Source organism: Salvelinus alpinus, chromosome 15 (genome assembly GCF_045679555.1).
Source record: "Salvelinus alpinus chromosome 15, SLU_Salpinus.1, whole genome shotgun sequence".
NCBI lineage: Eukaryota > Metazoa > Chordata > Actinopteri > Salmoniformes > Salmonidae > Salvelinus > Salvelinus alpinus.
The window spans coordinates 10,347,719-10,366,856 of NC_092100.1; the positions used below are offsets into that span (position 1 = coordinate 10,347,719).

Consider the following 19,138-nt stretch of genomic DNA (forward strand, 5'->3'; position numbering starts at 1 on the left):
ATCCTAATTGGTATGTCGAATTGTATGTTCCTTTTGATGGCATAGAAGGCCCTTCTTGCCTTGTCTCTCAGCTCGTTCACAGCTTTGTGGAAGTTACCTGTGGCGCTGATGTTTATGCCGAGGTATGTATAGTTGTTTGTGTGCTCTAGGGCAACGGTGTCTAGGTGGAATTTGTATTCGTGGTCCTGGCAACTGGACCTTTTTTGGAACACCATTATTTTTGTCTTACTGAAATTTACTGTCAGGGCCCAGGTCTGACAGAATCTGTGCAGAAGATCTAGGTGCTGCTGTAGGCCCTCCTTGGTTGGGGACAGAAGCACCAGATAATCAACAAACAGTAGACATTTGACTTCATATTCTAGTAGGGTGAGGCCGGGTGCTGCAGACTGTTCGAGTGCCCTCGCCAATTCGTTTATATATATGTTGAAGAGGGTGGGGCTTAAGCTGCATCCCTGTCTCACCCCCGGCCCTGTGGAAAGAAATGTTTGCCCATTTTAACCACACACTTGTTTTTTGTGTACATGGATTTTATAATGTCGTATGTTTTTCCCCCAACACCACATTCTATCAATTTGTATTGCAGGTCCTTATGACAAATTGAGTCAAAAGCTTTTTTGAAATCAACAAAAAATGAGAAGACTTTGCCTTTGTTTTGGTTTGTTTGCTTGTCAATTAGGGTATGCAGGGTGAAAACGTGGTCTGTTGTACAGTCATTTGGTAAAATGGCAATTTGACATTTGCTCAGTACATTGTTTTCACTGAGGAAATGTACAAGTCTTGTAAGGGGTGCGTAACTGGTGGCAGGGAAGTCAGACGCAGGAGAGCAGAACTAGGTAATAGCTGGAGCAGTTTAACTGCAAAACCAACGGCATAAATAAATAACAAACATGGGTACAAAACCCGACGCGCACCAGTAAACATGTGCACAAGCACTTACAACAAACAATTCCACACAAAGACATGGGGGGAACAGAGGGTTAAATACACAACAATTAATGAGGGAAAATGAAAACTGGGTGTGTAGGAAAACAAGACAAAACAAATGGAAAATGAAAAGTGGATCGACGATGGCTAGAAGACCGGTGACGCTGACTGGTGACGCCGAACGCCACCCGAACAAGGAGAGGAACCGACTTCGGTAGACAAGTCTGCTGTTAATGATAATGCAGAGGATTTTCCCAAGGTTGCTGTAGACGCATATCCCACAGTAGTTATTGGGGTCAAATTTGTCTCTACTTTTGTAGAGACAAATGGAATGATCAGTCCTTGGTTCCAAATATTGGGGAATATGCCAGAGCTGAGGATGATGTTAAAGAGTTTAAGTATAGCCAATTGGAATTTGTGGTCTGTATATTTTATCATTTCATTTAGGATGCCATCAACCCCACAGCAATGGACATTAAACCGGTGGAAATCTGTCCTTTGGTCTTGAACATCATCGTCACTTCCTGTTGTACGCGGAACGAGGAAGAGCTTGGTTTTTGTTTGTTTGGAAAGTTTGTTGGAAAGTTTGTTGTTTCGAAGTATATTGGAAAGTTCTTGGTAGCTACCTAGCTTCTTATGTTGGATCCCACGACACAGTTGGCATCAGTTGCTGGGACTGCTTGTATCTTTCTATTGATCCTGCCGACCAAGGACGGGTCTGAGGAGCTATTTGGCGTCACAGCTAGCCTAGCTGATAGCTAGCTGGACATCAAGCTAGCGAGGGGTTCTTGAATGCAGCCCGCGACGAGGTTAGTCATTGTGGATTGTCCCGGGTTTGTGGCTGTCTAGATCCCTGCTGTTTGTTGTTTTCAATTTTCCCCTTGACCTGCCCTGTCTGGAACTGCGGGGAGTAACAGCGTAACCAACGTTGCTAGCTACCATGACAAAGACCAAAGCTGGCGGGAGTACCGTTGAGAACAGTTGTGTCTCTCTATCACACATGAAGGATCTTTTAAACAAACAAAAAGAGACCTATAAGCAGTTGTTACAACAACAAGAAAATAGTTTCAAGTGTTTTGTCCAAATACTCGTGGATTCTAAAGAGTGGACGACCTGACCAGAGAGGTCCAGGACCTGAAGAACAGTTTGCAGTTCTCCCAGGGTCAGCTCGACGAGTTGAAACAGGACGGCAAGTTGACAGCAATCTGTAAGTCATTGAGAGAGGACATCAGTTCTGTCTGTGAATCCATGATAACAATGACAGATACATTAGACTATCTCGAGGGACAATCAAGGCGAAACAACATGGTTGTGGACCGAATTGCAGAATCTCCACATTAGACCTGGATGGAGCATGAGGACAAAGTGAGGGAAATGATCTCTGAGAAATTTAAGATGGACTACAGGAAGATTGAGGTGGAGCGCGACCACAGGACTGGAAAACCCACCACCGGCCCAGGTGATAGGCCCAGGCCGATAGTGGTCAATTTCCTAAGGTTCAAGGACAAGGTAGCTGTTCTGGAAAGAGCCAAGAACTTGAGAGGAACGTTTATCTTCCTCAATGAGGACTATACTGAAGCTGTGCGCCAGAAAGAACTGATCCCAGCCATGAAAGCTGGCCGAGCGTGTTGGGAAATTGTGTACATCCGCTACGAAATGCTCATTGTCCACCCTCCCTCCCAGAAGCCTGGAAGGGATGAGAGAGCCAAGCCTATGGGTCCGTAGCCTCAAACTCGCAGCACACACACACACACACACCAATTGATTAATGGACTGCTGATTGTATATATTTTTTTATCTTGCTTTGTCTGCTCTTTTCAGTATTATGTCTATCTCTGAAAAGCTACCCAGGAAAGGGCTGGAAACAGCCCATATTAATATATGTAGCCTTAGAAATAAGGTTCATGAAATCAATAACTTGCTAACATCAGATAACATTCATACAGTATATTAGCCATTTCTGAGACTCACTTAGATAATTCATTTGATGATACATCAGTAGCAATACAAGGATATAACATTTATAGAAGAGACAGAAATGCTTATGGGGGAGGAGTTAATGTATATATTCAGAGCCATATTCCTGTATTGCTTAGAAGATTTTATGTCAAGTGTTATTGAAGTGTTGTTGTTGCAGGTTCACTTGGCACATCTAAAGCCTATTATTTTGTGGTGTTGCTATAGGCCACCAAGTGCTAACAGTCAGTATCTAAATAATTTGTGTGAAATGCTTGATCGTGTATGTGATTTAAACAGAGAGGTATACTTTCTTGGGGACCTGAATATTGACTGGTTTTCATCAAGCTGTCCACTCAAGAGGAAGGTTCTTACTGTAACCAGTGCCTGTACTCTGGTTCAGGTTATTAATCAACCTACCAGGGTGTTTACAAACACTACAGGAACAAGATCATCCACATGTATCGATCACATTTTTACTAATGCAGTAGAACTTTGTTCTAAAGCTAAACTCAGCAAAAAAGGAAACGTCCTTTTTCAGGACCCTGTCTTTCAAAGATAATTCGTAAAAATCCAAATAACTTCACAGATCTTCTATTGTAAAGGGTTTAAACACTGTTTCCCATGCTTGCTCAATGAACCATAAACAATTAATGAACATGCACCTGTGGAACGGTCGTTAAGACACCAACAGCTTACAGACGGTAGGTAATTAAGGTCACAGTTATGAAAACTTAGGACACTAAAGAGGCCTTTCTACTGACTCTGAAAAACACCAAAAGAAAGATGCCCAGGGTCCTTGCTCATCTCCCAGGGTCCTTTGCCCCATCTCTTTCAAACTGTATGGTTGAAAGAGATGGGGGAAAAGGAGTGGCTAATAAGTCTGGCTGTACATCTGACTGGCTTACTTACTGCAAATTGAGAAATTATGTGACTAAACTCAACAAAAAGAAGAAACTTTATTATGAAGCCAAGATCAATGATATAAATAATGATGGAAAAAAACAATGGAGTACTTTAAATGAAATTATGGGCAGAAAGACAAATTCAACTCCATCTTTCATCGAATCAGATAGCTTATTTATCACAAAACCATTTGATGCTGCCAATTATTTTTATGATTATTTCACTGGCAAAGTGGGCAAACTTAGGCAGGAAATGGCCACGACAAACAGTGAGCAATTATATTCATGTACAAAAAAACAAATAATGAAAGAAAAGCAGTGCAAGTTTGAATGTTGTAAAGTTAGTGTGGGAGAGGTGGAAAAATTTGTGTTAACGATCAATAATGACAAACCTCCTGGCAACTCCTGACAACTTAGATGGAAAGCTACTGAGGATGGTAGCTGACTCTAAAGCCACTCCTATCTGTCATATTTTTTAATCTGAGCCTAGAGAAAGTCTTTGTCCTCAGGCCTGGAGGGAAGCCAAATTAATTCCACTACCCAAGAGTGGTAAAGCGGCCTTTACTGGTTCTAACAGCAGGCCTATAAGCTTGCTGCCAGCTCTTAGCAAACTGTTGCGAAAAATTGTGTTTGACCAAATACAATGCTATTTCTCTGTAAACAAATTAACAACAGACTTTCAGCATGCTTATAGAGAAGGGAACTCAACATGTACTGCACTGACACAAATGGCTGATGATTGGTTAAAAGAAATTGATAATAAGAAGATTGTGGGAGCTGTTAGATTTAGATTAGATTTCAGTGCAGCCTTTGATATTATTGACCATAACCTGTTGTTGAAAAAACTTAAGTGCTATGGCTTTTCAACCTCTGCCATATCGTGGATTCAGAGCTATCTATCTAATAGAACTCAAAGGGTTTTCATTAGTGGAAGCGTCTCTAATGTCAAACATGTAAAGTGTGGTGTACCGCAGGGCAGTTCTCTAGGCCCTCTACCCTTTTCTATTTTTACCAATGACCTGCCACTGGCATTAAACAAAGCATGTGTGTCCATATACACTTCAGCAACCACAGCTAATGAAGTCACTGAAACCCTTAACAAAGAGTTGCAGTCTGTTTTGGAATGGGTGGCCAGTAATAAACTGGTCCTGAACATCTCTAAAACTAAGAGCATTGTATTTGGTACAAATCATTCCTTAAGTGCTAGACCTCAGCTGAATCTGGTAATGAATGGTGTGGCTGTTGAACAAGTTGAGGAAACTAAATGACTTGGCATTACCTTAGATTGTAAACTGTCATGGTCAAAACATATAGATTCAGTGATTGCAAAGATGGGGAGAGGTCTATCAGTAATAAAGAGATGCTCTGCTTTTTTGACACCACACTCCAAAAAGCAAGTTCTGCAGGCTCTAGTTTTGTCTAATCCTGATTATTGTCCAGTCATGTGGTCCAGTGCTGCAAGGAAATACCTAGTTAAGCTGCAGCTGGCCCAGAACAGAGCGGCACGTTTTGCTCTTAATTGTAATATGCATGCCAGACTCTCTTGGCTAAAAGTTGAGGAGAGACTGACTGCATCACTTTTTCTTTTTATAAGAAACCTTAATGTGTTGAAAATCTCAAATTTTTTGCATAGTCAACTTAAACACAGCTCTGACACACACACTTATCCCACCAGACATGCCACCAGGGGTCTTTTCATAGTCCCCAAATCCAGAACAAATTCAAAAAAACGTACAGTATTATATAGAGCCCTTATTGCATGGAACTTCCTTCCATCTCATATTGCTCCAATATACAGCAAACCTGGTTTCAAAAAACAGATAAAGCAACACCTCGCAGCACAGCGCCTCTCCCCTATATAACCTAGATAGTTTGTGTGTATCTATTGATATGTAGGCTACGTGTGCCTTTTTAAAAATGTATGTAGTTCTGTCCTTGAGCTGTTCTTGTCTAATGATGTTCTGTATTATGTCATTCTGTATTATGTTTCATGTTTTGTGTGGACTCCAGGAAGAGTAGCTGCTGCTTTTGCAACAGCTAATGGGGATCCTAATAAAATACCAAATACCAAATACCACAGGCCTTTTTGGGTTGGAGGGTTTGTATTTTGTCCTGTAGTTCATTCAATGTAATTGGAGAATCCCGTGTGTTCTGGTCGTCTTTAATGGTTGATTCTAAGATTTGCTGTTTGTTCTTTGTTACAGAGACAAAAAGATTGGAGAAGTGGTTATCCATAAAACATTTTTTTAGTTTTCCAATTTTCCCAGAAGTGGTTAGATTCATGGATTCTTCAATTACATTGAGCAGATTTCTGCTGTTCCTTCTTTTTCAGTAGTGTATTTCTGTATTGTTTTAGTGATTCACCGTAGTGAAGGCGTAGGCTCAGTTTTTTTCTGGGGGTTGGATATTTTAATTTTTTTTATTCATAGAAGGAATTTGTTGTTGCCTATTTTTTTTTGGAACAATTTCCACACTATTTTCCTTCCTTCTATAGCATTTCTTAATTTTATTCAGTTCCTTTGGCTTTGATGCCTCATGATTGAGCATAGCTCTGTTGAAGTGGGGTGTGATTTTGCTGCCCTCTGACAGTGGACTGACTGTGAACGCTCTGAGAGACTCTGGGTTGAGGTCAGTGATAAAGTATACTACAGTACTACTGCCAAGAGATGAGCTATAGGTGTACCTACCGTAGGAGTCCACTTGAACCTACCATTGACTATGTACATACCCAGCGTCTGTCAGAGCTGTAGGAGCTGTGACCCGTTTTTTGTTGGTTATGTTGTCGTAGTTTTGTCTGGGGGGGCATCAGGGGGAGGGAATGCTGCCACCTCCAGGCAGGTGTTTGTCCCCCTGTGTGCTGAGGGTGTCTTGTCCAGTTCTGGAATTTAGGTCACCACAGGCTAGTACATGTCCCTGAGCCTGGAAATTGTTGACCTCCCCCTCTAGGATGGAGAAGCTGTCATTGTTAAAGTATGGGGATTCTATTGGGGGGGATCTAGGTAGCACAGATGAGAATATTTTTCTCTGTTGAGATAATCCTTATTCATTTCCAGATATAAAATATTCCTGTTTTGACTAATTTAATAGAGTGTGTTAGGTCTGCTCTATAACAAATTAGCATACCCCCTGAGTCTCTTCCCTGTTTCACACCTGGTAGTTTGGTGGATGGGACTACCAGCTCTCTGGGGGGCAACCAGTGGGTCCGGCTCCTTTATAACATGTTTCTTGTAGGATGACAATGTCTGTATTTCCAATTTCTTTGATGAAGTCTGGGTTCCTGCTCTTTAGGCCGAAGGCAGATGACCTCAGACCGTGTATGTATTCCAGGATGAGATAGTAAAAGCTTTGTGTTCCATAGTGTATAGTGTTGTTTTGTGTGGTTTTGGCCCAGACCATCACAGTAGGTGTGAGCAGAGCATGTTGAGCACCTGCCACATACCTCTTTGGTCGCAGGATGGGGCTTGGGCAGGTGTAATAGTGGGGGTTGGGCCTTTTGCTTTGCTCACGGCCTGGGCATATGTCCTGCTGTCATGTTGAGGTCCTTGCTGCAGGGGTGAGAGGCATGGGGTGGGCAGAAGGGGCATAGGTCTGAGGGAAGGCAATGATCAACAAGCAAGTTGACAGAACTTGAAGAATAAAAAAATCAATAATGGTCAAATACTGTACAATGCAGATGCGTAAAGCTCTTAGAGACTTACCCAAAAGACTCACAGCTTAAATCGCTGCGAAAGGTGATTGTAATTTGTATTGAGTCAGGGGGTTGAATTTTTTATATATTTTTTATTTCACCTTTATTTAACCAGGTAGGCTAGTTGAAAACAAGTTCTCATTTACAACTGCGACCTGGCCAAGATAAAGCAAAGCAGTGCGACACAAACAACAACACAGAGTTTCACATGGAATAAACAAAACATATAGTCAATAATACAGTAGAAAAAGTCTACATATAGTGTGTGCATATGAGGTAAGATACGGGAGGTAAGGCAATAAATAGGCCGTGGTGGCGAAATAATTACAATATACCAATCAAACACTGGAGTGATTGATGTGCAGAAGATGAATATGCAAGTAGAGATACCGGGGTGCAAAGGAAATAAATACAGTATCGGGATGAAGTAGTTGGATGGGCTATTTACAGATGGCCTATGTACAGGTGCAGTAATCTGTGAGCTGCTCTGACAGCTGGTGCTTAAAGCTAGTGAGGGAGATATAAGTCTCCAGCTTCAGAGATTTTTGCAGTTCGTTCCAGTCATTGGCAGCAGAGAACTGGAAGGAAAGGCGCCCAAAAGAGGAATTGACTTTGGGGGTGACTAGTGAGATATACCTGCTGGAGCGTGTGCTACGGGTGGGTGCTGCTATGGTGACCAGTGAGCTGAGATAAGGCGGGGCTTTACCTAGCAGAGACTTGTAGATGACCTGGAGCCAGTGGGTTTGGCGACGAGTATGAAGCAAGGGCCAGCCAACGAGAGCGTACAGGTCACAATGGTGGGTAGTATATGGGGCTTTGGTGACAAAACGGATGGCACTGTGATAGACTGCATCCAATTTGTTGAGTAGAGTGTTGGAGGCTATTTTGTAAATTACAATGCCGAAGTCGAGGATCGGTAGGATGGTCAGTTTTACGAGGGTATGTTTGGCAGCATGAGTGAAGGATGCTTTGTTGCAAAATAGGAAGCTGATTCTAGATTTAATTTTGGATTAAAGATGCTTAAGGTGAGTCTGGAAGGAGAGTTTACAGTCTAACCAGACACCTAGGTATTTGTAGTTGTCCACATATTCTAAGTCAGAACCGTCCAGAATAGTGATGCTGGACGGGCGGGCAGGAGCGGGCAGCGATCGGTTGAAGAGCATGCATTTAGTTTTACTTGTATTTAAGAGCAGTTGGAGGCAACGTAAGGAGAGTTGTATGGCATTGAAGCTCGTCTGGAGGGTTGTTAACACAGTGTCCAAAGAAGGGCCAGAAGTACACAGAATGGTGTCGTCTGCGTAGAGGTGAATCAGAGAATCACCAGCAGCAAGAGCGACATCATTGATCTATACAGAGAAGAGAGTCGGCCCAAGAATTGAACCCTGTGGCACCCCATACAGACTGCCAGAGGTTCAGACAATAGGCCCTCCAATTTGACACACTGAACTCTATCAGAGAAGTAGTTGGTGAACCAGGCGAGGCACTCATTTGAGAAACCAAGGCTGTTTAGTCTGCCGATAAGAATGTGGTGATTGACAGAGTCGAAAGCCTTGGCCAGGTCGATGAATACGGCTGCACAGTAATGTCTCTTATCGATGGCGGTTATGTTATCGTTTAGGACCTTGAGCATGGCTGAGGTGCACCCATGACCAGCTCTGAAACCAGATTGCATAGCGGAGAAGGTACGGTGGGATTCGAAATGGTTGGTAATCTGTTTGTTAACTTGGCTTTCGAAGAACTTAGAAAGGCAGGGTAGCTACAGGTCTGTAGCAGTTTGGGTCAAGAGTGTCTCCCCCTTTGAAGAGGGGGATGATCGCGGCAGCTTTCCAATCTTTGGGAATCTCAGACGATATGAAAGAGAGGTTGAACAGGCTAGTAATAGGGGTTATAGTGTGAATAGGGTGTGAATACAGTGTGAATAGGGAGTTGCCAGGGTTTGCTTGGTGTGCTATTAGCTGGTTGAGGTGTGGCTGGTGATGCTGTGGTCTGAAAAAGTTGGAATTGCTGCCTTGTAGAGGTGGACATGGTCGTAAAGGCTGTTCAAGTCCAGGGTGGAGTGGTGGGCTAGGTAGACATTAGGTTTTGAGGCACAGTCTTGTGAAATGCTTGCATTCACACACTGTATGGTGGCAGGGTGAACGTCTTTTCGTGGTAGCAGGTTGGAGGTAACCTTTTCAATCACTCCCTTGAGTGCTGTGGCCACCCTTTCCTGCTGAGCCCTCAGGTCATTTGTGCCTGTGTTAATTATGATGTGGCTGGGGGACCCTAGTCTGTCCTCTGACAACATCTCCAGGGCATGCCTTGTGTTTGGTAAAAGGTTTATCCTCTTGAATGTATTTGCCATTTGAGTCAATGAGGAGCAAAATCTCTGGCTTTTGTGTGTCCTCAGTGGATGTGTGTGCGTTGTCAAGAGAGCTATCAGGGGAGCTGACGGGGGCTGTTAGGAGGGGGTGGGATCTGTTGGGAGGGGGTGGGGTCTGTTAGGAGGGGGTGGGGTCTGTTGGGAGGGGGTGGGGTCTGTTGGGTTGGTGGGTCCTGTGTTGTCTGTCCCATTGTGGTGTTGTGGTCCGAGTCTGAGGTGGGCTGTTCTGCTGGCTTCTCTGGGGGAGTGTCCTGCTCTCTGTCACACCTCAGCTTTCTCACCTCTTCATCCAGTGCCATGTGTGCCTCTTTAAGTTCTCTCACCTCAGTCCGTAGAGCAGCCATCTCTCCCAGACAGCCGTCCATCTCCACCTGCTGCCCACTGGGTCTTGTTGGGGGGGGTGTTGGTCTGTTTTGTGGTTTGTTCTGTCTGGATTTTGTGGACTAGCTCTCTGAGCTCCATCATGTCTCTCTCCAGCTCTTTGAATTTATCCCTCTCAATAATGGAGGAGCAGTGCAGTTGTGGGACCTAGGGTGTGTTCAGTGCTGGAGGGGGGGGTGACTATCCTTGTCTGCAGGACAGTTTGAAGAGGCGTGATCAGACTCACGCAGGATGGGGGAGTCGTCACCGAGAGAGTCCAGTGTCTCTACTCTCTTCTCTCAGTCCAGTGTGTCTCTACTCTCAGTCCAGTGTGTCTCTACTCTCAGTCCAGTGTGTCTCTTCTCTCTACTCTCAGTCCAGTGTGTCTCTACTCTCTATAGACTCTAAGTCCAGTGTGTATCTACTCTCTACTAAGTCCAGTGTGTCTCTTCTCTCTACTCTCAGTCCAGTGTGTCTCTACTCTCAGTCCAGTATGTCTCTACTCTCAGTCCAGTGTGTCTCTACTCTCTACTAAGTCCAGTGTGTCTCTACTCTCAGTCCAGTGTGTCTCTTCTCTCTACTCTCAGTCCAGTGTGTCTCTACTCTCTATAGACTCTAAGTCCAGTGTGTATCTACTCTCTACTAAGTCCAGTGTGTCTCTTCTCTCTACTCTCAGTCCAGTGTGTCTCTACTCTCAGTCCAGTGTGTCTCTACTCTCTATAGACTCTAAGTCCAGTGTGTCTCTACTCTCTACTCTCAGTCCAGTGTGTCTCTACTCTCTATAGACTCTAAGTCCAGTGTGTCTGCCCACAGCTCTCTACTGCCTGAGGTGAAGGATCTGTTTCTGGAGGCAGCCCAGCACAACAGGGACACCGACCCAGACCTGCAGACGGGCCTGGGTGTGTTGTTCAACATTAGCGCGGAGTTCAATAAAGCTGTGGAGGCCTTCAATGCTGCCCTGACGGTGCGGCCAGAGGTAAGACAGCAGTGTAAACACACAAACACTGTGATTGTCAACACTGAAACACTGCATCTCACTGAGACGCACCGTACTGTCTCACAACACTAAAACACTGCATCCAAACTGGAGAGCTTTGAGCTGAGAAATCCAGTTTCATGAACTCCCATCTGATTCACCCTCCCTGCACTAGTATCTGCCTGGTGCAGCTCCAACCACTATCCTTTAACCCTGTCCCACAGCAGTGGCTGCTAAATCCACCCCCTCTACATTTGACTTGGTAATGCCCTCTCCCCTGCTGATAACTTAGAGCTGAATACAAGTGGAGATCATGATAGCTTGCTGCTTCGCACAAAATGCTTGCTGCACAGTATCCCTGTATATGTTGATCTGCCCCCAGGTGGGAGACACATAACCATGGAGTCAAGGACGGACGTAGTGATGTAACCGAACCATCCTCAAATGATCCTTGGAACTTAAGCTTTGCTTAGTTTTCACAGGGTGTTTTTTTCACAGGGTGTGTTTTCAACGGGTGATAAAAAGTGTGTAAAAAAAATAGAAGTGTGTAAAAACACCATCACACCACAGTACCTACATTACAGTCATTAACACACAAAAGATACAGGGGAATAACTGGCAAATGATGCACTCCTCTCATAAATGTTATATTGTGTTGATTCCAAGGATGCCGTTTTTAATCGCAGACAAAATTCTACTTCATTTTATTTGCAAATCTTCTCTACCAAAGCAGGCACTGTTCCTTTCTGATTGGACTTCCCATTACAGTACACAACAATTAGCATTAGCATGAAATATGTCACAACGCTAAACCACAATGCTAAATCTCAGTCAACAGTGGCTGGGTTCACAGACCACGAACTGTCTGAAACCAAATGTCAAAACCAACCACTATCCTACATGTCACCATTCTGTTCCTCCGGCTTTGTATGACCCCTCCAGGACTACCTGCTGTGGAACCGCCTGGGGGCCACGCTGGCTAACGGGGACCGCAGCGAGGAGGCGGTAGAGGCCTACACCCGAGCCCTGGAGCTCCAGCCGGGCTTCATTAGATCCCGTTACAACCTGGGCATCAGCTGCATCAACCTAGGAGCACACCGGTGGGTGAGCAGGGGGTTGGGGGGGGGGGGGGGGGTGGAGGAGGGTCTAACTAAGAGCCAGCTGGTGCTCTCTAAAACAGCACCTGGCACCGCAGCAGAGGGCTTTGAGTTTCTGCTCTGGTGGAGTCAGTGGAGTGCGGTGAGGTGGGGACACTGAGTAACATTGAGCCTAATAATGCTATCTCTTACAGTTTAACCAACTATAATGTTACAAGTAACAGCAAAGTCTCTGTTTGAAAACGTATCAAACACATCAGGCCTGAACCTAGTAACAGTCGCTTTAATGTAGGTCATCATGATAGCAAACTAATCACATGGTTCTCCAACGGTCAAACCTTCCCTTTGTCTTTTAGGGAGGCAGCCAGTAACTTCCTAACAGCCCTGAGTCTGCAGAGGAAGAGCCGTAGTCAGCAGCTCTCGCACCAGGTCATGTCGGGGAACATCTGGGCCGCCCTGCGGATAGCCCTCTCCATGATGGACCAGCCGGAGCTCTTCCAGGCAGCCAACATCGGAGACTTGGACCTCCTCATGAAAGCATTCAACCTGGACATGTGAGTGGAGATGGGCCTTGGAGACAAGTCTCTACTCTCCTACCAACAGGCCTTGGAGACGAGTCTCTTCTCTCCTACCAACAGGCCTTGGAGACAAGTCTCTTCTCTCATACCAACAGGCCTGGGAGAAGAGTCTCTACACTCCTACCAAATGCCAAAAAACCCAAAGTGTACAGTTGGAAAGAGCTGTTTTGTCCAGTTAATGACGAGTGTGTGGTCTATTTTGGCGAGCACTACAAAATCTTTACTACTCCTCAGTACCTCTGCAGTCTTCTTGAGTACTGCATGTGCTCGAAGAGTCTATTTTGCGATGGATTTGCACTGCAATTTGTGATTTCCCCGAAGAGCACAAGGACGGGCAAAGACTGTACAAGTAATGCCTTAGAGAACACAGTAATTAAAACTAACTCATTGGAACTGAGTGAGAGAAAGAGAAATGCTGAGAATGCTTTTGCTGAACAGTGTTGAGGTTTGACAAGAACGGTTTCCTCATCCAGAGACTTTTAGAGTGTCCGGATTATCACACTGACCTAAAGGAAGGATTTAGTGGGTAAAATCAATAAAGACTACACCATAAGCCGTGGGACTCGGAGACAGTTTTCAGCAGAGAATCAATATTCTTTTTTGGGGGGGTTGGTTTTATCCTCTTTTCTGTGAGGAACAACACTGCATGGAAACTAAAGCATGTTCCTAAATGGATTCGGTGGCACTTGCCTGAACCTAAAAGCTTAGAACTTTTTTTCCTTACTTGGACTCAGCACTTTGAAAAACAAACAGATAATTTCCTCTTATCTTAATGAAACGAGACAGATTGTAAAGCCTTACCTGAAACGCATGCTAAAACGAAATTGATTTACACTATTTTTATGGCAACCAATGTAAGCCATTTTCAGATTCATTTTTGACTTCCTCGAATACCTGGCATCCTCCGAATTCTTCACGTTTGTGGTGTTTCCAGCTCCTCATTTTACTTTACCCTAACTGGTTTGAGAGAAGCACACATTAGCTGGACAAGATGGACCTGTATTTTTCCCTCAGAGCTGGTAATGTACTTCACACGTGTCAGAAAACACTTCCTGTTGAATCTATTCATGTTGTTGGTGATGGCTGGGATGACCTTTAAAACTATTCACTCATGTCACATGACTAATGACTAAATCAAAGGATTAAGCGTGGTAGCGAATGGATTTTAGAGGCCTTACACTCTTTTCTAGAATACAGAATCTTATGCTGTAATAAGCTGTAATATGCTGTATTGTTTATCAAAGGCAGCACAAAGGCCACTTCGTTAAAGGCTATAAAACATGACATCAGCTCATGTCAGCTCACTGACTTGCCTAGTTAAATAAAGGTTAAATAAAAATTGTAAAAAATGTAAAAAATGTCAACGTCAGCTTTACCTAGTTTACACAGTGACATATCTACATGTTCCCATACAAGCGTTTTATGTAGGAGGTTCTTTGCTATACTAATGAATGTCATACATTCCACAGTCTCTACTCTAAAGTTTACCAAAATATGCCCCGAAATAAAGCCAAAAGAACTATATCCTCGTATGAGAGACTACTACTCTACAAGATCCCTACTATGAGAGAATTCTACTCTAAACACTGTCCCTTTAAGTGAACTTAGTCGCTAGATGGCTGAGTAGTGTGCTTAGTCGCTAGATGGCTGAGTAGTGTGCTTAGACGCTAGATGGCTGAGTAATGTGCTTAGACGCTAGATGGCTGAGTAATGTGCTTAGATGCTAGATGGCTGAGTAGTGTGCTTAGTCGCTAGATGGCTGAGTAGTGTGCTTAGTCGCTAGATGGCTGAGTAGTGTGCTTAGTCGCTAGATGGCTGAGTAGTGTGCTTAGTCGCTAGATGGCTGAGTAGTGTGCTTAGTCGCTAGATGGCTGAGTAATGTGCTTAGATGCTAGATGGCTGAGTAGTGTGCTTAGTCGCTAGATGGCTGAGTAGTGTGCTTAGACGCTAGATGGCTGAGTAATGTGCTTAGTCGCTAGATGGCTGAGTAATGTGCTTAGTCGCTAGATGGCTGAGTAGTGTGCTTAGTCGCTAGATGGCTGAGTAGTGTGCTTAGTCGCTAGATGGCTGAGTAGTCTAGAAGCATCACAGATGTTAGTTTGCAAGTCACTCTGGAAAACGCATGCGACCATCATATGTACTGTACTGTAGCATTGCACTGGCATGTTAACCTGTCGGGCCTACTGTATGACCGAAGAAATGTGTTTGATTCAAGGATCCTATTCAAAAGGTCAAGTTTTATACTGCCATTTTTAATTATACAATGTCCCTGCCTGAGTCAATGCCCCTGCCTGAGTCAATGGACCAAAAGGAAAACTCTATCTTTGTTTTGAGAGAATGCTATCAGGGTCTGGCAGAGACACCATCGCCATGACAATTAATCTTCCAAAAATTGTACCGCTTTGATGTCATGCATGGTTTGTATCAGCCAAAGGGATTGGGGAAATCTATCAGAAGACACAAAAAAAAGAGTTGGCCAGTTGTTGCTTTATGACTAAGAACTTTTCATTCTCCATTTAAGTTTATGGGTATTTAGGGAAAGGTTTGGCTCGTTAGCAGAAATATATTAGACGTTATTTGGAAAGAAAGTCAATGGGGCGAATAATTCCATGCAGACAAGAACACATGGAAACTGCCATTCACACTAGCCAAAGCCTTCAGGTTTAGTAACCTTGGTGTGGACAGGAGGTTAATTTCATTTCAAACTCATCTCCACACATTCAGTTGAGGCTGGCTTGTAGAGAGTGGTGTGGGGCTATAATGTCAGATTCATGTTCTACTACTGCCATCTGCTGAAAATTTACTTCGAATTTCTCCTAAAGACGTTCTCGTTATGCCACCATTCTTGTTATGCCACCATACCCAAATTCAAGTTTACAGAGTGGTCCCCTTGCTGGCTAAATGTAATTGAAAAACAGATTCATTTCATTTTTTTTTTGTATTGAATCTATTCCATTCAAATGATATGAAAACGTAATGAATATTATTTTTCCACACAGGGAAAGGGTTGGAACAGTCCAGTAGCAAACGCAAGAGGAGGAAAACAGAGAAGTCTTTTGTGTATGGAATCACTGCTGCCATGATGTTTAAAACATCAAGGAGCCAGAGCCAACTGCAGAGACACAGCACATATGTGCGCGCTGCTGGCAATCTGCATAGGAGGCTAGCTTTGAAGACCAGGAAAACACATCGGCGGACTGTACAACGTCAAAGGCAACTGGGCCAACACGTTATGGCATCCTTCCATTTATTAATTAATTTAGTCTGTTGCCCAACTACCCCAAACAAGCTGATATTCCTTCACTCCCACACTCCTCAACCCACCCAGCGAGCAAGGGCGGTTGAGATCTAGTTGTAACCAATCATGATCGTCACTGCGATCATGATTGGCTACTCCGTAGTGATTCATAGAACGATGGTTGAGAACTCTATACTGTAGATTTATATGGAAAATAGTATTGAGAACAGAATCGTTTTTTTATTCCAAAGTGTATAATTTACAGAAAATGTTTTCTGTCCCCCATGCCTCCTAGTTGCCCTTACTGTCAGCAGCATATACACTGTAGTACAATGCTGAAACCAGGATTTACTGTATCTTGTGATTTCTTATGGTCTAATAAGCCTGTGCTTTTTGAACAAAAAATAATGTAGTTATGTAGAAGATTAAATTATTTTTTTAACACTTTTTGAATTATTGGCTTACCAACTATATATATATATATTACTGTAGAATTTATATTGATGTGTGTTGAGTTAGGATGCCCGATGACAAAGTACCTTTTCTAGAACAGTTGACCTTCTCAGGTGTGATGACCTAGCTACACCTAACATACTCCAGGTTGAATGCATGCTAGATCTTCTATGCTTCATTTTGAATTATCTTTTATTTTTCATGCATGCAGTGCTTTTCTTTCCACTAATTCTAAAAACAAAATATAGCATGATGTTACATAGCAATATTTTTTTCAATCCACTTTTAAAACGTCTTCATTTTATGAAATGTAACATACCTATTGTATATTGTGCACAACATACAATAGCATAACATGTGCAGTGAATCTGGAGAGAAATCAAAAGTATAACCGAGTGCAAGCCTCGGCCCACATGCCAACCGTTTGGCTAAAGGGTTTCGGATCCTTTGGTGACAGTTGTATTACCTTGAAGTCTCTCAGGCGTGTGTACAACTGAACGACCACAACGCTTCCTGCTCAGTGTAATAGCATTAGGTCCTACAGTTTTCAATAATTGCTCTGTGTCTCGTGTACGATACATTTCATTGTACCCCGCTGGTTTACTCTGGTTTGTTTCTATATAGCTGATATACAAGTTTGAATAGATCTATTAATATTTTTGATGCCTTAAAAAAAATGAAATACTTTACAGTGTACTAACAATGCATAATAAATACTCTCCCGATGTACCTAAAACACTAGTCAAGCATCAACACCTTTCAGACATATGATATGAAAGTTCTCTTTTAAAATAAACTTGTAATATATTCAAAGTGTCTCTTTATATTTGTTTTTGAATATATATTTTATCATCGCATCGACTGCATGTCTACCAAGGTGTATGTATTATATTGTTCAGTACTTTATACTGCAGCTCTCCTTTCCTACTAAATCACAACCACCTCATTTATTTAAAAATAATAATAATACAAAAAAACAGTACTCAATTAAAATTCTACATGAAATGCATGCTATTCTACTGTTTATGAAGTAAAGAACTGGAGAAGCCAAGACATTGGACCCCTTGAGGAATTGTCATGATGAACCATCATTCTCTTGTCATTCTCAATGACAACACTGTGTCAAGTGTCTGAAATGTCAAGAAATGTGCAGTTTATTTGACAGTACCAGCGGATATATTGTTGTGATAACCATGTATTCACATATTCCATTACAATACTGATATCCCAAACAATACTTAGATAAATACATACATTACAAAAGTCTACGTTAGATAATCCCTTCAGGGAAACTGTATGTAATGAAAACTACAGAATTGGCAACAACAAAAAAAAGGAGTAAAAACAGGTGAAGTACCATTGACTATTTAGTTAAATTACATTAGAAATCACACAAGTACCATTGTACAATCCAAATGACCAAATGTCAACTTTTAGTGCACATGCGGACAGTACAAAGGCGTTTTGTGACACAAAAGGTGAACCGTTAAGTTACCATTCACAACCTCGTTACCATTCACAACCTCGGGAGATAGAGCGAGTGGTGGAGAGGGAGAGACAGAGATGATGGAGGACTGAGAAAAAAGGCAGAAGACGAGGGCCTAGATTTAAATCAGATCAACACTGCGTAGCTGGTGTTTTGGCCATGTCGGAGGTGTAACTGTATCAGAACTGGCAAACCGGTGAGCAGTGGTTCGTGTGGTCATTGTCACGAAGCCACACCAGTCCCATTTGCGTTAAAGTTCATAATGAGAAAGCGTAGGCTATATAGTAATAATGACTCAAATTTTAAATCATATTATGGAATAATACGGATTTCTATCAGCCTAATTGAAGTGTAGATTACAACACACATTCCAGTATTCAAATTTGTAAAAAGGCTACATGGGATTATTACTAATGCTACACGGTGCATCCAATGGCAATGTCCACGATCGGTATAACGCCCGGGGGCCGTTTGCTGATTTGACAGCGCCAACGCAGTTACACCTCCAACATCGCCTAAATAAAAACAATGAAACTGCTATGGGGAGGCAGGTAGCCTAGTGGTTAGAGTGTTGGACTAGTAACCGGAAGGTTGCAAGATCGAATCCCCGAGCTAAACCCCGAGGTAAAAATCTGTCGTTCTGCCCCTGAACAAGGCAGTTAACCCACTGTTCCTAGGCTGTCATTGAAAATAAGAATTTGTTCTTAACTGACTTGCCTAGTAAAATAAACAAATAAAAAGTGAAGTAGGCCTAGTTACATTGGTTATACAAAGGGCCACTAGGACCAGTAATGGCAATTGCACATGGAAAAGAGGAGGAGATTCACTCTATACATTCTATCTCTATAAGAAAAACAATCACGTGTGGAAGGGAGATTGCAGTAACACAAAGACTTACATAGAGACCATTACGAATCCCCACTGCATAGGCAAAGTACACAACAGCAATTTATCAAGGAGTGTCTGACAAGGATGGGAGATCTTGAGGGCTTGATTTGAGGGAGAGGGGGAATTGTGATCTTCTCCCAAACACAACCAAAGGCTCAAAACCATTTTCTGGGTTACCGGTGTGGGTCCAAAAACATGATTCATCCTGCACAGCAAGAAAGTATGTT

General features: G+C 43.0%; 1 protein-coding gene across 4 annotated transcripts in view; it reads left to right on the forward strand.

The window, feature by feature from the left end:
• LOC139539469 (PEX5-related protein-like) overlaps positions 1-17,355 on the forward strand; it is a 173,117-nt gene extending 155,762 nt beyond the window's left edge. For 3 of the 4 annotated variants that reach the window (XM_071342441.1, XM_071342442.1, XM_071342443.1), the window contains 4 exons: positions 11,009-11,171; positions 12,114-12,271; positions 12,625-12,822; positions 15,846-17,355. In XM_071342441.1, coding sequence (XP_071198542.1) covers positions 11,009-11,171; positions 12,114-12,271; positions 12,625-12,822; positions 15,846-15,870 — 544 coding nt within the window. In that variant the 3' untranslated portion in view covers positions 15,871-17,355. Of the gene's footprint in view, positions 1-11,008; positions 11,172-12,113; positions 12,272-12,624; positions 13,866-15,845 lie in introns of all 4 variants that reach the window. The other variant, XR_011667955.1, reaches the window with a different exon arrangement.
• Positions 17,356-19,138: the final 1,783 nt, after the last annotated feature.